We start from the raw sequence: 19737 nt of genomic DNA, 5'->3' as shown, positions 1-19737 counted from the left end.
GAAAAATAAAGTAACCTCAAGTATCTCCTCAATTTGAGAAAGAGAATAACTTCTAGTGACTACATATATAATATTTTAATACATTTTACAATGATATTATTTATTTATTTGGAAACTTCTTGGAGAGAGGAATATAGGAAAATATGCTAACTAAAATGACTTTCCAGCGATTTTAGTTAAAAATGAGGAGCTCATAATGTTGTTTTCTTTGTCCTATATTTTTATTATTTGAAAGTTTAAAACACAACGTTAATATCACGGCACTCTGGTTGGTTGTCTAAAGTAGACAACTTCTCTCTAAATATTGATGATGACAGGGATTGATTGTGCTTGCAGTACATAACCCTTGGTAATGATTTAATCACTGGATGACCTTTCATTTTTGTTTTTGTTTTCTTTCTCTGTGCCTTTTCCTTATTTTAGTTTTGACGACGAATTATTTTGATTCGGTTGCACTTGCACAAGCTAAAATCCCCATACTGTTTACAATGGCCAGATTCCATGACATGAATATATTCAAAATCGTGATTTTGCAGGCGAATGTGAACAAAACTCAAAGAAATTGATGAACGAGCACTTAAGATGCTTTGGACTAAGACTGCTTTGTATTATATCAAATGGGCGGCAATAGACCACTCTTCTTCACATTGAACTATACCAAATTACTTGAATTTAAATATAGAAAAAAAAAAAAAAAAACCATTCCCGCTATCACTAAATCGGGGTCCTCGTAAATCTGCATATAGTCATTATCTTTATCATTTTATATCAACTTGGTGTCTCCAGAAAATCAAGTCCACCCACGGCTTGCCATCAGACCCTACAACCTGTTGTGAATCGGCGCTTTTTAGCTTAGTGGTTCATATCGGCACACACAGTTGTATATGTTCCCTTTGATCAATTTTTCTGCCAACCTTTGATTCTTCACCATTGCAAGCTGCAAAACAAGTTGTTCTTGTTAATATAGAGTGTAAAAGAAAATATTATGCTCTCAGAGCAGCTTTGAGGAAAATCTAGTCCCACATTCCAAAATAAGACAAGCATAGAAATCTCACCTTTAAAGCATCACATTTAAACCTTGCATTGAAGTTGGTATGAAGAGCTCTGCCCATCCCTTCCAAGATAATCTGCATGGCTAGCATTTGGTCAAATATAATGATTTGCAGAGTTTTTCTACCTCATTCCTTCTTTCTTTTGTGTTTAATCTATTATAGTAATGCTGGACAATGATTTCAGTAACTGAAACGAGCATCATACCAAATCAGCCTCTTTCGCAGCAGCAGCTAGCTCAGAGCTAACCTGCCGTAAGTCTATGCAAGGACTGCCACAACCATTCTCAACAACCATCAACGGAACTGAAGATGAATGTCCTTTAGAATCATCTAGAGTGCTAACCATTGCATCCACAAGTAAGCCTCCCGCTTCAGCAGCTCTGCGAAGAATGTCACAATGCTGTCGATAGAAGTATCAGTTTCTTTTTATTTAGATATATAATATATAGGAAAAAAGGTTAAAAGACTTAATCAAGCTTCAAACCAACCTTGGCAGCTTCAGCAACAATTTCAGGAAGCTCCATAGCAGTTACATCATTTAGAGCTGGAAGGGAGTTGGCAACCAAAACAACCTGCAAAATCAATCTTATTACAACATTTTTATTACATAATTTAATTATATATAAAATAAGCTACCTTAGGCAACCACATGCAAAATAAACTTACTTCCGTTCCACGTCGGAGAAGTTCCCGTGCTAGGGGCAGCATTCCTAGAATAACGTCAGCACCTGAGTTATCCACAAATAGCAAAGCTCTTTTATGTGGACGAGGTTTCTTATCTCCAGATCCCAACATTCTCTCTTTGAAAACGTCAAAATCATCCACCTAAATAAAAGATTAAAAGCTCTTTTTCACTAGGATAGCCAATTAATATTTAATTTAAATCAATTGAAAGGACATAGGAACTTGATTTTAAATTCCGCTTACCCGCCAAGGTCTTTGCATCTTATTGCGGCTCATTCTGTAAATTTCAATAATCGTTCCTTTGTGATAGAGATCCACACAGGCACGAGATCCCCAGTCAAAAATGTTTGCAGCAAGAACACCTTCAATAAGGGTAAGCAGTCTTGTTTCCTGCAAATTAATAAGGTTACAAATGATCAGAAAAAGTGCCAGATGCGCTTTTCATACTTTTGGAAAAAGTTTTGCAAAGACAGAGAGAAAGATGAATCAGACAAATATCAGCTGATATCATAATGGTGTATGATAACCACTATATTGAATAAACTATGGGAAGTGTACCTCAGTCATACTATCAAGCTCCATCAGCAGATCAGCTAAAACAGCAAGTGATGCCTCATTTTCCCTGTTGCATTCATAAAAGAGGGGACCGAGGGTTAGAATAAAAAGGGGTGAAATAGTTGAGGCGCACCACTGGTCCAGTGTAATTACCTCAGCATTACTTTCTATTTTCCTTTAACAATTCTTTCATTTTGAGATTTTTCGTATTTTGATCAAATTCGCTTGTCTAAAGACCATATCTGCTAAACTCAATAGAAATATGCTAGAATCAGATTGATATCATCTTGGTAGCTTCATGAATTAAGTGCAATTACCTCTGTTTTATACTTCTGTAGGCATCAACAAATTGGAACTCCCTCAAGCATTCTTCTCTCAGTTCCAATAGATTGGCCAACCCTAACTTTCCATATGCAGTAGGCTCCTCCATCAACCTATACAGCGAGTTGGAAGTTTTTAAATGGAACAAGTACACCTTCATTGATCTCTAAGAACATATTATCTAAAAAAATACTGGTTTCAGAAGGGACACATGATAACTCTACAAACTTGCACATAAGGCAACTACAGATTCACATGCACGCTGAACATGTATAACACACAGAAGCTAGTTTCAAGCCTCATAGCTCACCAAAATTTTATATGAAACAAAGCATAGAAATAATCTCTAAGAGAGCATAGTTACCGTGCCAAGTGAGCAGAAAAAGCACGAGCAAAAGCATCACCCCTTCTTTTAGCATCATCTGTTCCACCTTCACTTGCCACTGCCTACCATATTTCACATTGAACTCTCAAAGTCATAAATCAATAATAAAACATATCCAATCCGATTTTCTGTTTACATGAATATAATCAAGGAAGAAACTGAATACACAAAGAACAGTAACAAAGTGGAAATGGATAACCGTATAAACAAAAACCAAAGACATGAAGGACCTTGATTTTCAAATCAGTGATTTCTGAAAATAAATTTTAAATATTTTCCACATTTAACTATAACTTATGCAGATCTGGTTGCCTATAAACCTTTAGACAGGGAAACATAATTTGGTTCTGTGAAACAGATGCTCTAGTAGATGCTAATGTTTACCTTATCAACGAGGTCAGGTAGCTGCTCTGACAGCACAGTAAACCAATACCTATAGCACAATAAGCACCTCAAATTACCCATAAAAAACAAAACATCCATATTTTTGGAAACGTATAGTTTCAAATTACCAATTATAACAACTAATATTGTACAGATGAGTTGTAAGGAAATCCAAACAAACAAAAAACTAACAGCATGTACTCACTCTAACTCGCCGTGATCTGAGAGATCGATAGTGTTAGGCTCATACCTGCACCGTCATAAAATAAACACAGGACTTAAGAGGTTAACACTCAACTATTCTAGTTTAAGTACAACAGAATCAATTAGAGAAATGCAACCAATATCTATTAATTAAGATTAAAAGACATCGAAACTTAAACCTAAATATGAACTACAAAGTGAGTGACATGAGAGATCATCAACAAAAACACAAATCATTAAGATCCTAATACAAGATGTGCCCATGACAGCACTAAACATATTAAGGTCTCACTTGCATCACTGTAAGGGATACCAATACACTGAATGAAACTGCCAAAGTTCCGTAAAGGCACAAGCTTGTTGAGGATATTATGACATTTGGGAAGGGTGTACTTGAACTTGGGACCGCCATTTTGGAAGAGAGGTGTGGTTATTTACCAAGCTAAGCCCTGGCTACAATCTTAGTAGAGCAGTGAGCAACAACAATCTGTAAGTTAACTTACGTTTTTGGGTCCGCCAATAATGGAAAGACTTCCAAAGTGGGTACAAGATGTAGAACCCCAATGTTTAAAGCACTTGCATCAGAACGTAGAGTACCCCCTTTGGATGAAGGAACTTCAAAGCCTCCAAGCCCAGTAGTTCCAGTTGGAGCCATTGGTACTGGAGCAGTAATCTCAGTCCCCTTCCGAACAAACTTCTCCATCCATGAAATCTGCATTCAAGGTTTCCGAACCACATAACTTAAAATTTCTTACACATACTGAAAAGGTATATGTGCAAAGACTAGACTTCCAGTATAAAGCAAAAGATGAGACTATAATTGTTATTTTTATTTTTATAAAAACTCAAATTTTATCAGTAAAGAAATAGATACAAGTAGGATGAACGAGAAGGCAATCAAATCCTGGTTAACAACATGAAGCAAAGACCTAAGTATGATCAAATCAAAGCCCTCTCAATCAAGAATGATATACAGGAGCATTGATGGTGAGATCAGTCAGAAACAATGGCTTTTAGCCTTGTACATACCGAAGAGTCAGTCACAATAGAAACTGCATCTGATTGCTCAACCTGTAGCTCTCTCTTCTACCATTTTTCCTATTCCGTAATTCAAAGTCTAGCCGCTTTTAAAGTAATTCATCTATAGATTTCAAACCTTTTTCTTTTGAGCAAAGTTGGTCTTTAGACAGAATATATGCCTGTACAGTTGCTACAATAATCTAATCTTCAAAGATGCCTGAGTTTTATTTTTATTTTTGTTTACTGGTTTTGGAATAGAATAAATTCTACGAGAATCATTGTAGTGGAGTCTCTTTTCACCTTAATTTCTACCTACTCTTTGTATACACCGCGCTATTTGACAGAAATTCTTATTTTGTTTCACTCTCAGAAAAAAAGATGTGATACATTGTGGGGCATACTGATGGTAAATGGGGTGACACTCGTACACAGGCCATGACATTAAGCTTTTTTTTTTTTTTTTTTCCCCTGGCCGATTCATGACTTCCCCAAACTAAACACAAGAAAAACATACAACCCAGATCCGTTAACACCAGAGAGTCAACTGCTCCAGGTCAGGCCTTTCCAACTCTGATAACACTTACCTTCTCATTCAAATCCCCGAGTGGTGGACCATGAATCTTTCCTCCTGTATATGGTGCACCCATTGGAAACCTTTCAACTAAGTGATGGACCATCAAGTCATCAAGACCATGCTTTTCATAGCTCATAAATGCACCTAAAGCTCCAAGAAACCCTTCATGTCTCAAGAACATTGCTTGTGCATCCCCTTTTGACCTAAAAATTATACACAAAATTTTTAAATGGCAAGATAAAACAATTAAGAAATTATGCTCAAATTGAAAATACCAAGAAAATTATTGGAAAAACAACTGGGAATACATGAGCAACAGAACTAATTTGATCCTTAGTTTCATTAAAAGAAAAACTAGAAGACGAATAAACGTCTAATTCTTGATATTGTAAGTTGTAATATGTACCAGAACTGAACCGCAAAAGAGATAGTGTCCATGGTATAAGCATGACCCCTTATAAAAAAACCTCCAAAAAATATTCGCTTGAGACCAAATCGTAGTGCATTTAGATAAGATATCTGCACAGCAAGAATCAGCACATCTATTGGTCCTCATTTATAAGTTGTCAGACAATTATAGGAAGGAATAGTTACATATAAACGATTATTCACAATAACCAAAAATAATTAAAGAGAAAATTAATGTAATTCAAGGAGATGGCCAACGCCCATGGTGCTCCAAATTACAATCTGTTAACAGCTTCGACAAAATAATAGGAACTGTATTAATAGAAGCATATTGTAATTAGAAAAAAAAATTGCAAATACAAATACACACCCACACAAGCGCACATGCACACAGAACATTCGACCTCAGGTATGTGGAGGTATTACTATGTACTGAGTCTACTGATACTTCAAGTGGTACAAGGATACTTCATGTATTAAATGCATGACGCTTGTCTGTAAGCTAATATAAAGTCGAAAATCACCAAAAGCAGTACATAAAAGCAAGAACAATCTATAGACTATAACATAAATCAAGTCAAGTGCTAAATCCATTAAATAACAATTATTTAGAACAAGATAAACAGTAAGGCGACACATGTTATCATCTTCAGATCTCACCTATTTGAATAAGGTACAACATAAATTGCATTTTCATAACATGCTCTTGTAATTTCAAACGTACCTGCCCAATATTATAAGAAATCATTCGTAAGAGAGATAGGGATATATCTTCAGGACTGTAGTCCTCGAGCTCCTTGTTTTCTGAAATAGCTTTCCCAAAACTTGAAGCGATGGTTGATGCAGAGAGACCGATCTATAATATGTTTTATGATAAGGGGATGCTTAGTCACTCCACTAGATTAAGGAAAGTTCTATAATTCATGATATCTGATATTAAGATATCTGGACTAATTTACAGCTTCAAAGTAGTGTTCGGAACAGAACAGACAATTTGCATACCCCAAAGATTACAGCAAGAAGATCAAATTAATGCATACCTTTGAGTAGTCCATACCACCATAAATGTCCCCAACAAGCATGTCTATAGTCCTATTATCTCCCAGTTGACTGAGCTCTAACAACTCATCAAAACTGATATGGGAATGTATTAGTCAAAGACCCAGACAAAAATTCTAGAAACAGATGAGACGAAACAGAAAATAAATCAGAAGGACAAATTAACCTTTTGCACTTTGTTAACAGCCTTCCCAAGCCCCAATAAGTACCACCACCAACATTTGTTCCACTTATCCTCTGAAATTTGCCATCTCCATCAACCTATGCCAACTTGGGTTACTTGTTAAGTAATAAACTCAATAAGTCTCCACAATAAGCAAAAAGAAAAACATAAAGAAGACTTACCTTAATCATACTAACACCGGACCCAATATTGACTAGAAGATACGGGAATAATTCATTTTGGTCAATCTGCACAAACTCTTTATGACCCTCCATATGCGTGAAAGCTTCATGACGAATTGCCTACTAGAATCATGGTAAAACATCTAATTACCTTTCAGCGAAGTACAATTATCATGGAGGATAGAAGGCAAAAATGCACTAAAAGATAATTAGATAGAAGTACTTAGTGACATCTCTATATGGTATCGACACAATTTATAGAGCTATCAGCAAGTCATGAATGAGCAAAAAATTAATGCATAACAAAGAATAACGGGATCTCATATCAACATCCACCTTGAGTAAAAAATTTGCTCCAGAGACAAGACAATTCATTTCGTCTTCTTTGTCAAGACTAACCCCAAGCCTTTCCTTGAAGAGGTCTGCAAACTTGTATGCCCCACCACCTGTGGCCTTCGCACAAGAATCAACTCATAAATATTAGTATGATTCTTAAAAATACACATATACAATGGAATTACTAAATACAAAACAAGTTTGATAAACACACATATTACCTTGATTACAGCATTTTCATTGGTTGGGGCATCAGGATTCCAGATCCGAGCATCCATTCCTATCCACAATTTTGTTTTTAAAAACTATAATGTTACAAGTTCAAGCAATCTACTATGCTTAGCTTTGAAGAAAATGATTACAACAAGGGAATAGAACAGCAAGATGAAAATACCACCACGGTGAAGCTGCTTAGAATAGATGAAGTCTAAGCACTCGTTAATCTTGTTCGTCTCAAACTTCACAAAATGAAGCCTCCCACCAAGAATTGGGTAGCTTCTCCTATTACCATTGGATATTCCCAATCTCTCCTTCAAAGTTTTCTTCCTTTTATCATCAATTGATTGGTCTTCATGTCTAGAAAAATACACTAACTTGATGAGAGATCCTGCCAGGAAACCATTAAATAATTTCAAAATGCCGATCTTTATAAACAGACTAAAACAACTTTCTCCAACTTACTAGAATGGGAAACATGCAAGAAACAGGGGTGAATAGATGAGCATAATTTTACATTTAATCTCTCACAACCAGGCACTGAGGTCTATATATGATAAGAATACTACCAAGTTCGTGTCAAACTAAAAACACCAGCAATTATAGAACCATTGATCACAATTAAGTAATTCTCATTGGGAAACTCATGACATGCATAATTACCCTTTCTCTGCACCAACTCAAACTTCTAGTTTCCTCAAACAAACAAACAAACAAACAAAAATGATCACTTTAAGCTAAAAATATAAGCAGAGATCAAAAGAAAACACAATCCTATGCAGTGAAAACTACAACTGAATTACCAAACCAACAAAACAGCGAGGTTAAAATCCAGAAATCACAAGACTTGTCCTAAAACAAGTGAATTATCCAACTATACCTCCTATGTCCAAAGCCAAATGAGATAAGTCATCAGACTGATTAGGCAGAAGAATAGTGGGGTCCCTCTCTTCAAAGTTCCCTTGAATAGCAGCTTTGCTGAGGTCTAACTGAGGCCGAGAACCCGACCGGTGAATCGAACTTCCGGTTGCCGAAGCCATATCTCTCTCACTTTGACCAACCTCTTCTGTTTTAACCACTTGGGTATTTCCTTTCTCATTTTCTTCCTCTCTCTCTTTTATATCGTTAATTCCAAGAACTGGGTCCTCTGTTAGACTAGCCATTAATCCAAAATCCCCCCTAGCACCCACTTCACAACTGTTTTTGTTGGCCTATATGGCCACTTTGTCTTCCTACGGTAAACAATAAAAAAATGATTCAAACAAATAAAAGAGAGAAACCCAAGTAACAACTTCCAATAATGAAGAATTCGATGATATTATCGAAATTTAAATGCATCTGGACCACCTTCGTTTACAGTAAACCAAAAAATATAAGGAAATTGACCCAGAAGCTAAAAAACAATAAAGAATGGTAGACTAGTGATTAAAAATGATCCAATAAAAAAAATAATAACGGGTTAGGTGATGAAGTGGAAGTGAGACTGGAGGAGAGCTAGTTGAACTGCATATGAATCTAACAAACAAGGAGTGTGTGAACAAAAACAAAATGCTGACCTTAAAAGTGTGAAAGTATAAATTGAATCTAATTGCAATGGTGGGGAAGAATGAAGGATTGAAGACAACAACAACAACAGCGTAATACGAGGATTTAGGAAGAGATTAGGGGAGAGAGTAAAAAAGGTTGGTCCTTTCGTTGTATGTATGGATTGGGGAAGTCAGCAATGGTTGGGTCTGTGATCCGTTTGGTTTTTGTGACTGGCGGGTGGGTGGCTGTTGTAAACGTACTCGCTTAGGAAGCGCGTGATAGTTTCGTGGATTTCGCGCCGCCTCTGGGAATAGGCAACTGATAATCGACCCGGTCAGTCAAACAAAACTGTGGAAAATGGAAAGAGCTGAGTTCGTATGGCCCAGTTAAGGCCTTTTCTTATTTTATGAATCAGTTGATGCCTTTCTGTTAACAAACATTTTCCACTTTTCATTTTGGCCCCAAAAAAAAAAAAATTCCAAATTGGAGCAAATTTTTTTTTTTTTTTCATTTAGTCAATTATTTATAACTTATTTATTGTTATATTTTCGCTCCATTCATACTTAATCTATCCTGACATCAACTTAAATTAGTGTATATTGGAAGAAGTCAAAAATTCGAATCATCTTACTTCCCCATAACATAAAAATAAATAATATTTTATTCTACTTTAATTGTTAGGTGATTCATAATTCTTCAAATGTTTTTAATTAACTTTTAACTAAGAACACAAATAGCAAACAAAATTGAAAGAGAACATGCTGATAAGTTATGAGCATACTTGTTACAATTTCTATTCTGAAAGTATTTGTGAGAGGAGGAGGTGTTAGTAAAGTAATATCAAAGTCAATTATCAACTAGGAGAAGTAGGATACATAAGGAGATTTGTGTAAGTCCTCATAGTTTTCATCATCAATTAAGCAAAACAAACAATTTCTGTTCTCAAACATTTTTCTATGAGAAACAGGATAGCTAACAATCACACTTATTTTACACCATCGGACATGAATAATTTTTCACTTCAATTCTTCTCCTAACAATGAAGGACTAACATGAATTGCATTTCTTATAATAAAAACATGAATTGCATGTTAACGTGAGATAAAATAAGGGCGTCGTGTCTAATTCCAAGAAATTTATCGACTAAAGAACATAAACACTACTTTTTCATCTTACCTTTTGATCTTCTTTTTTTATTGGTAAAATATTAGAGGAAACTAAAAATATAAGACCCTTATGAGTTCATAGGAAGAAAAAATAACCGCATATTATTTTCTGTTATAGCATGGAGGGCCCTGACTTTTGAGAGGCCCGGGGCCATAAATTAAAATGAGATCATTTTTTCTTTGTATATAATTTAATAAAAAAAATAATATATATGCACATGTATTTTATCTTTATCTTCAATATAGTAATCTCATCAAATTAAAGTAAGAAAAAAGTACAAAAATCATACAACATTTTTAAAAAATTCATGACAAAAAAACCATCAAATTAGAAAAACTAAACATTTTCTTAAAAATACTGATTTAATTGAATGTTTGTTGTTCGAATACAAATTAATAAGTTTTAATGTTTAATTTTAAAAATATGGGCCCTTGAGGCCCTGGGCGGTCGCCCTTGGGAACTGGGCCCTGTGTCCAAGGCCACATTGCTACCATTTCTCAATCCTTTCCGCGAACAAACAGGACGTCAAAGTTAGCACACATAATTATTTTCATTAATTTCACCAACAATTATCTCAACGTTTTAATAGAATAATTTCAACCAAACATGCTTAGTATAAACAAATAATTATAATGCTTCATATCAATATGGAGACTCCGCACATTCAAAGACTTTATTCAAATTAAGAACGAGCCAGAAAGAGCACTTAAGAACTTGAAAAGCTAAAGCCACATATATAATATTCAGATGAAGATCGAATTGCATAAATAATTAAATTATTTATTGAAATCAGGAACGCATTTAAAACAGCCTTCATATCTCTAATTTACAGTAGACTTACGAACTTGTTTGTTCATACATGTGCAATCCGACAGCAAAAAACACAGAGAAAATACGAAGCTTTGACGCTAGTCTAATCCAGTACAACCATTATTACAATAACTAGTAGGCAACCAACAGATGGAAAACTGGACCCAGATATTTTTCATCATCATTTGACATGAAAGAAAAATCAAGCATTAGCAGCCTTCTCAACAGGAGCTGCCTCTGTACTGCCATTCGATTTGGTTTGCTTGGCCTGATAATCTTTAACAGCTGCCTTGATAGCATCCTCAGCGAGCATGCTACAGTGAAGCTTAACAGGAGGAAGAGAAAGATGTTTTGCAATCTCTCTGCAGGAAATTCAAAAGAACCAACCAAAACAATGAGCAAAAATGTTAGAAACAGAATTAGAATATCAAAGCTTCCGGCAGAAGAAATTCTGCTTGGAAGAACAAGTATAAGCAATGGCATACCACACCTCGAACAGAAAACAGAAATCACTATGGTAAAATGGTCAATATTGGGACTGTTAGTAGGCGAAAGGGGTACCAGACAAGGCTATTTGACAACACAAGATGAAGAAATACACAACATAAAACCCCTCCCATTAGGCAATAGCATATAATCAAAGTCCATAAATAAATACTTACAAACCAAATTAGCATAGAATTGCCATTGGCAAGTATCTTGGATATCAATATTAACTCAATGAAGAGAATTTGACAGCAAAATCACAGGTTTCATACAAAGTCCGCAAGTGAATATTGCAGGAATCAAACTAACATGATAAAACTGCAAACCCAAAACATTCACTCAATTACATATCAAGACCAACATGTTAAAGTATCAGCAAGAAAGATGAACAAAATAAATTAGATAAAGTTAAAATCAGGATAGCAGAACTCACGTGTTCTTAATAGTCAAGACTTCCTCCATTTGTTTCCCCTTCACCCATTCAGTAGCTGGAAGAAGATACAAACCCAACATTAGACAATTAAAATCGATGGTATCAGTCCAGAAAGAATCATATCAGACAAATTGGGAACTAAAACTAAGCAAGGGAAGCATCACATGCCATGAAACAGTAACAATAATTTCTTAATTCTCTATAAAATATACGATCCCTCATTGACTGACTTCAGAGAATAGCAACTTTCCACAACACATCAGAGTAATTTCAATAAACAATAATTTCCCATTACCCTAAATTTTCATAAAAAGAGGCAGCATGATGATGACACATACAAGTATTTTGATGAAATGCAAAACGCATCCAAAACGATTATACAAATACATAAATTAATCATACCTCAATAAACCGATAATACAAATTGGAATGAAATACGCAAACTCAGAAAACGTATTAATTCAATCTAAATAACTTAAATTTTTAATTCACAACCAACAGAACAAGTTATAAGCTGCTCAATGCCTCCAATTTCTACCTCAACCAAGCAAAGCATAGCAGAATTAATTAAACTAGCAAAACCTTCGTTCCAATCAATAAGTTCGATATAGCATGCTTCAAAATTCGATTTCTAATTAAAAAAATTCAATCTTTTCTGCCCTAAAATTTTCTAAGCAACCAAACAAACAATTACATAAACAAATATGCATATAAACGTGACTAACCGACAGAAGAAGAGGCAATGGCCGATCCACAGCCAAAGGTCTTGAAGCAAGCATCAACAATCTTTCCCGTGCTGTCATCGACCTTAATCTGGAGCTTCATCACATCGCCACAAGCGGGCGCACCGACGAGTCCCGTGCCCACCGTAGGATCATGCTTGTCGAACGAACCGACGTTGCGCGGGTTATCGTAGTGGTCCACCACCCTCTCATGGTAAAAACGTGTCAGGCTCAGGACCGCCGGTGACTGAACCTCATGTGACCCTAGCCGCCCCCCTTGGAGAAGTCTCTTCGCCGCAAGCCTCAACATTTTCGCTTTGTGGTTGGTTTCTTCTACTTCTTCTTCGAACCTCTCAGGTGATACTTGCTAATTTTGTGAACGAGGACAGAGAGCTGGATTGGGATAGCAACAAAAAAAAAATTAGGGATTGAGATTGTGAATGGCGGTTTGAGGTTATGGACACGTGGACGGTGGAGATAGTTATAAAATCTAAATTGACAGATGTTAATTAACTTCGTTTTCCCACATTTCTGGATGGGCTTGCTAGCTGCTTCTCCTTCTTAAACTTCTTGGGCTCGACCCAAAACATCAGACCACTATTGAATAATAGTACAGCCGCACGGCTATACTAAATTTGTTTTATTGTTAATATAGTAACTCCGGGCGGCTACACTCTTTTTCCCCTAATTTTTTTAAATAGTATAGCCGCGCGGTTTTACTATTTTTGACACGTGGTCCTTTTTAAATATATATAAATAGTATGGCCGGGCGGCTATACCAGGTTTTTATTTTTTTATTGAAATAGTATAGCCGGCCGGCTATACTGATTTGACACGTGGGCGCCTAATCACTGGGAGGGGGCGTCTTTTGTTTTTTATAAATAGTACAGCCGATCGGCTTTACTGGGTTTTTGTTTTATTTTTTAAAATAAATAGTATAGCCGGACGGCTATACTCACTTTGGTTTTTTTTATTTTTATTGTTTAAAATAGTACAGCGGGTCGGCTATACGTCGTTCTTTTATTTTTTGTTTTTAAATAGTATAGCCGCCCGGCTATACTCTGTTTTTTCTTTTTCTTTTTAAAAATAAAATAAAATAAAATAAAATAAAGAGTCTCGCTAAACTCATTGCAATCAGATCTCGGAACGAGATCAAACCCAACAGTGCCTTGCGTATTCTAGCTTCTGATGCAGATCTCTACGTTGCTGCCATAGATGAGAAAATCATAGCAAAGGTTGGTTCAAGGTACGACGTTGGGAACCCTGTACCTCCAACCTACCAAATTGCAACTTCTGGAAAGGATTATGCCGTGTGGGAGAAAAAAGTTGTATATCATCTGTGGAATGAAGTAACTAGAAATTGTTGCATTGCAAGTGTATTTTATGGTTATTTATCAAGGAGCAAAGCAAATAGTAGTCCTCTATCAAAAATAAAAATTGGGGTTTCTTTGGAAGATGCAAGAAAGTGAATACAATTTGCATGTGTGGAATTTCTTTGGGAGCAATTAAACTGCTTAGGACTCTTATCTATGAAGAATCCAATTGAAATGTCATTATTAGAGGTTAACTTTAGAGACACCTAATTTCCTTATCAAATTTGTTCACCAAATGATGTGTCAGTATACACGTCAATATCTTAGTTGTTAAAAGTAAAAATGGCATTGAGAGTAGACCTAGGAGACCAAACTTAGCCTAACATGACCTTATTTATTTCTTGTTGTTCCTTAGCAAAGAGCAAGTGCCTCCATCTCCAATTCTCCATCATTGGCAATTGGTTGGGACAAGTTAATGTCAGCCGCACCATAGATATATAGCAGCGGAATTAGCAATTAAGGCATGTCTAAAAACAGTCAGGTTTTCAATTTACCGTTTACAATCAAGTTCTCACACCTCCATCAAAGGATCTGGTTTCATTACAAGGAAACATGAACACTCTAACCACTTCCCTCATCTATTTCCTTCTCTCTATCACTCTTGCAGCCGACTTCAGTGCTTCCCAGATCCTATTTCAGGTATTTATAGTAATACATAACCTCTCTCTCTCTCTCTCTCTCTCTCTCTCTCTCTCTCTCTCCCCCCGCAGGACTATTAATGTATTTTCGGGGGGCTGACTGATGATCAGGAATTCAATTGGGAATCAAGCAAGAAAGGAGGATGGTACAACTCTTTAAGACAGTCTCTGCCTTAACTAGCTACTTCCGGGATTACACATGTTTGGCTTCCTCCACCTTCTCATGCTATTTCACCTGAAGGTATTTACCTGTCCGAAAACTCTTTCTTGAACCTTGTCAGTTGCGCAAACCACATTTTGTTTGAAGTTGTTAAGCTCAAAGATGATCGCAGAACTAGCACGCAAGTCCGCGACAAGACTTTGATCCAAAAAAATTTATTCCATTCTTGAAAGCTTAGTCTTTAGCCATAGCATTAGTTGTATGACTGTCATAGGAGAATTCTTTGTATATTGAGCATTGATCTCAAATCTTTCCTTTTTCTAAGGATACATGCCTGGAAGGCTCTATGATCTCAATGCATCAAAATATTGAAGTCACTGATAAGTGCCTTACATGATAGTGGGATACATGACTGATTAAGGGGAACCATGACACTAGAGCTGACTACAATGCTGCTCCTGATACTGACCACAAAAACACAAAAGTCCATAAAGAGCTTTCGGATTGGATGAATTGATTAAAGACTGAAACTGGGTTCAGTGGGTGGAACTCTCGGATAAGGTCATGCAGGGATATGCCTACATTCTTACTCATCCAGGGATCCCATCAATTATAAGTTCTTGGAATTTAATTTACTCTTTTTCTCAAGCTAGAAAAGGGCCATCTTTCTGTTTAATAAGTGCTTGCCAAATGCCCTTTTAGCTTACTATAAAATGAGGTGAAGACTCAGCATGAACTTGCTTTCCAATACATGTAAATAAAATAATGTGACATTGTTGCCAGGTTAAGCATTTTCTCACTGCCTAGTATTTGAGGTCTTTCTGTTTCCCCAGTGAACCTATTTAGGCTTGATGGTTATGGCCCATACTTCAACTTTGTTTATCTGATTATCTTTGTCACAGTTTTATGACCACTTCTTTGACTGGGGTCTGAAAGAGGAGATCACTAAACTCACTGCAATCAGATCCAGGAACGGGATCTAATTTGCCTCACCGACAGTGCCTTCCGCATTCTATCAGCTGATGCAGACGTCTATGTAGCTTCCATCGATGAGAAAATCATAGTCAAGATTGGTCCAAGGCTTGACATTTGCTTGACATTTGGAAGCTAGTACCTCCAGCCTTCAAAATTGCAACTTCTGGAAAGGATTACGCCGTGTGGGAGAAAAAGGAATGAGGTATTGTTGATCTCATCTCTGTGGAACTGCAACGAACTAGTTAGAAATTTTTGTAGCGCAGTTGTATTATTTGCCTGAGTCTATATCTGACTAGAACAGTTTAGGGTGTCTATGTAGCAGGGTTCAGATTATACGTCTTGAAGATTCAAATAAGTACTAGCTTTGAGCAACTGAAGCTGTTATCTTCTGTTTAAGCTACGTTTCCCCCTTCAGACCAGCACCAAAAAAAAAAAAAAAAAAAGGCTACTTTTCCCTAATTTTTTTTTATAAGTAGTATAGCCGCTCGGCTTTACTCTTTTGACACGTGCCGCTTGGTGGCTGAGCGGGGCATTTTTTAAATAGTATAGCCGCGCGGCTATACCTGGTTTTTAGTTTTTAAAAAAATAGTATAGCCGGACGGCTATACTCATTTTGACACGTGCGGGCCATGTCGCTGGGCAGATCCTCCTTTCTTTGTTTTTTTATGAATAGTACAGCCGCGCGGCTATACTCCATTTTTTTAATTTTTTTTAAAATAGTATACCCGTAGGGCTTTACTGGGTTTTGTTATAAAAGTCTTTATGTGGAGCCCACTAACTATTCATTACTGTTCATTCACTATTCATTACTGTTCATTTGGCGGCTTTGATAGAGTTTGTCTGTCACGGGAGAATAGTGATGAATAGTGATTTTCTCAGCCTATAAATAAGAAGAGAAACGGAAGAGAAGAAAGAAGAAAAAAAGAAAAGAAAAGAGAAAAGAGAAAGAGAAGAGAAATTTCTAGAGAGAAAATTCAGTGAGCCACATATGTTGTAAACACTAAAGTTGTAGCCATATCATTTTATAGTGAAAGGTTACCGCTGCTGCTCTCCGAGGACGTAGGCATAGCCGAACCTCGTTAAAAGCTGTGTCTTATCTATTTTACGTACAGCTCAATATCCGCACATATCTCAGGTTATTTTATAACACGTTATCAGCACGATAGTCTCTCCTTTTATTTCTGAAATTTTTTTCAACTCAACACTATGTGGTTATTCCTCTGTCTCCTTTACTGTCATTTAAAGTATGGTGCGGCATTAACGTCCATACAGCAATTTAATTTGTGAATTTACTTTACAGCAAATTAACCTACTTTAAAGGGTGGTGCGGGATTATCGTCCACGCCTTTACTGTCATTTAAAATATGGTGCGGGATTAACGTCCATACAGCAATTTAATTTGTGAATTTACTTTACAGCAAATTAACCTACTTTAAAGGGTGGTGCGGAATTATCGTCCACGCCTTTACTGTCATTTAAAATATGATGCGGGATTAACGTCCATACAGCAATTTAATTTGTGAATTTACTTTACAGCAAATTAACCTACTTTAAAGGGTGGTGCGGAATCATCGTCCACGCATTTACTGTCATTTAAAATATGGTGCGGGATTAACGTCCATACAGCAAACAATTTAATTCATGACAATTTATTTTTATCATCAATTAATATACCTGAATAAAGAAATTCCTATTAATAAGTGGTTTAAATGTTCCAGATCTCGAACCTAAAGTTTTGGACAGCAAATTCATGACAATTTATTTTTATCATCAATTAATATACCTGAATAAAGAAATTCATATTAATAAGTGGTTTAAATGTTCCAGATCTCAAGCCTAAAGTTTTGGATGGCAAATTTGGCAAAACTGGAGTTTATTGCCTTGGACCTTTCCGGGGACAACTTTTTATCATGGGTTCTGGATGCCAAAATTCATCTACGAGCCAATGGCCTCGGACAAACAATTGTAGATGAGAATAATGCTTCGCCTGAAGAGAATGCGAAGGCCATGATCTTTCTTCGCCGCCACATCCATGAGGCGCTGAAAAGCGAATATGTGGTGGTTGATGAACCGTTGGTTCTGTGGAAAGCTCTAGGTGAAAGATACGATCACCAGAAGACGATGACTCTTCCAAGAGCTAGATATGAATGGACCCACTTGAGATTTCAAGATTACAAGTCAGTGTCCGAGTATAACTCTGCTATGCACAGAATTACCTCATTAATGAGGCTATGTGGAGAAAATATATCTGAGGAGGATATGCTCGAAAAAACTCTGAGCACTTTTCATGCTTCAAATGTCCTCCTTCAACAGCAATACAGACATAGCAGTTTCAAGAAGTACTCGGAACTTGTATCTTGCCTCTTGTTAGCTGAGCAGAATAATGAGCTATTATTAAAGAATCACCAATCTCGCCCAACGGGCTCAGCGCCACTTCCTGAAATAAATGCTGCATCTCAGGAAGTGAATGCCACTTCATCTCGTGGTAATATCCACAAACGTGGGCGATGGGGCAAGCGTGGCCACTGGCAAGGAAATAAAAAAAATCGTGGTGCTCGTTCAGAGGGTTTAGGTCCAAGGAGTGGTCCATCCACGAACGGCAAAAATGCATCCCGTAATAAGGGAAAGGCACAGATGAGCCATGTGCCTAGAAATGTTGAAAGCCCTTGTCACAGATGTGGTGCAAAGGGACATTGGGTGCGCACATGTCGTACACCCAGGCATTTGGCGGATCTTTATCAAGCTTCACTTAAGAATAGGAAAGTGGAGATAAATTACATTGATCATGCTCCGCCAGCCAAAGATGGCTCATCAGAAATATCACGTCAACTAAACAAGACGCATCTAGATGTTTCTGATTTTGTTACTAAAAGAGGGAATGAAGGTTATGAGTCCGAATTAGATTAAATTCCTTAATGTACTATATGCATTAGCTGAAGTGTTGTTTCCTTAATGTACTATATGTATTAGCTGAAGTGTTGTTTAAATTTCAATCCAATAAAAGTGGTAATGTTGTCTTCTTTATTAATTTCAGCTTATTTTACTTATTTGGTGGTATGGATGTAAATTATGGATGCCCTCAAAACAAAGGCTATGGCAGAGATATTTGTCTCGCAGACAGCGCAACTACTCATACGATCCTTCAAGATCGGAAGTATTTCTCAAAATTAATGCTTAAAAAAGCAAAGGTAACAACCATATCAGGTCCTGCAAATCTGATTGAAGGTTCAGGAAGAGCCCAAATTATGTTACCGAATGGAACAATACTGTCCATTCCAGATGCTTTGTATTCATCTAACTCTAGAAGGAATCTATTGAGTTTCAAAGATATACGTTTGAATGGCTACCATGTTGAAACAAAGAAAGAGGAAAACATGGAATATCTTTGTATTACCTCCAGTGATACCCAAAAGCGTATACTGGAGAAGCTTTGTGAGCTCTCATCGGGGTTGTATTACACAACCATACGGACAATTGAGGCACATAGTATCATGGACCAAGAGTCCACTGGCTCAAATGCTTTTAAGCTTTGGCATGACAGTTTGGGTCATCCTGGATCCACCATGATGCGCAGGATCATCACCAACTCTAAAGGACATCCCTTATTGACTAAACACATTATGTTATCAAGTGACATCTTTTGCCGAGCTTGTTCACAAGGGAAGTTGGTGATCAGACCATCACAACTAAAGGTTGATGTTGAGTCTCCATCATTTTTTCAGAGAATTCAAGGGGACATTTGTGGACCTATTCATCCCCCATGTGGACCATTTCGGTACTTTATGGTCTTGGTGGACGCATCTACCCGATGGTCACATGTTTGTCTTTTATCTACTCGGAATATGGCATTTGCTAGGCTTTTGGCTCAGATAATTAAATTACGAGCCCAATTCCCATATTATC

The 19737-nt window shown here is 36.7% G+C and overlaps 2 protein-coding genes across 4 annotated transcripts; both read right to left on the bottom strand.

The window, feature by feature from the left end:
- Positions 1 to 583: 583 nt before the first annotated feature.
- On the bottom strand, positions 584 to 9333 carry LOC117627401 (pantothenate kinase 2). 3 transcript variants are annotated; one of them, XM_034359484.1, is made up of 23 exons: positions 9100 to 9333; positions 8424 to 8775; positions 7722 to 7934; positions 7549 to 7607; positions 7328 to 7444; positions 6992 to 7111; positions 6813 to 6907; positions 6628 to 6721; positions 6312 to 6443; positions 5586 to 5698; positions 5190 to 5382; positions 4089 to 4297; positions 3587 to 3631; positions 3382 to 3430; positions 2977 to 3059; positions 2609 to 2725; positions 2295 to 2358; positions 1980 to 2126; positions 1719 to 1877; positions 1541 to 1624; positions 1258 to 1452; positions 1056 to 1127; positions 584 to 937 (listed from the first exon to the last, which is right to left on the bottom strand). In XM_034359484.1, exons 2-23 carry the CDS (start codon positions 8704 to 8706, stop codon positions 848 to 850), a joined length of 2733 nt encoding a protein of 910 aa, XP_034215375.1. In that variant the 5' UTR covers positions 8707 to 8775; positions 9100 to 9333; the 3' UTR covers positions 584 to 847. The 3 variants fall into 3 exon arrangements, 2 of the variants coding, with proteins under 2 accessions (XP_034215375.1, XP_034215376.1); XM_034359485.1 differs by having other exon boundaries at positions 7728 to 7934; positions 9100 to 9288; XR_004585768.1 differs by lacking the exon at positions 584 to 937 and having other exon boundaries at positions 1541 to 1637; positions 9100 to 9295.
- A 1652-nt stretch (positions 9334 to 10985) lies between these two features.
- On the bottom strand, positions 10986 to 13122 carry LOC117627681 (iron-sulfur cluster assembly protein 1-like). The gene is made up of 3 exons (XM_034359878.1): positions 12692 to 13122; positions 11967 to 12021; positions 10986 to 11409 (listed from the first exon to the last, which is right to left on the bottom strand). The coding sequence occupies exons 1-3, from the start codon at positions 12996 to 12998 to the stop codon at positions 11250 to 11252; spliced, it is 522 nt and encodes a 173-aa protein (XP_034215769.1). The 5' UTR covers positions 12999 to 13122; the 3' UTR covers positions 10986 to 11249.
- Between the last annotated feature and the right edge of the window lie 6615 nt (positions 13123 to 19737).

This window comes from Prunus dulcis, chromosome 5 (assembly GCF_902201215.1).
Source record: "Prunus dulcis chromosome 5, ALMONDv2, whole genome shotgun sequence".
NCBI classification, from domain to species: Eukaryota; Viridiplantae; Streptophyta; class Magnoliopsida; order Rosales; family Rosaceae; genus Prunus; species Prunus dulcis.
The sequence above is the reverse complement of the archived record's forward strand: the minus strand, read 5'-3'. Positions and strand labels throughout refer to the sequence as shown.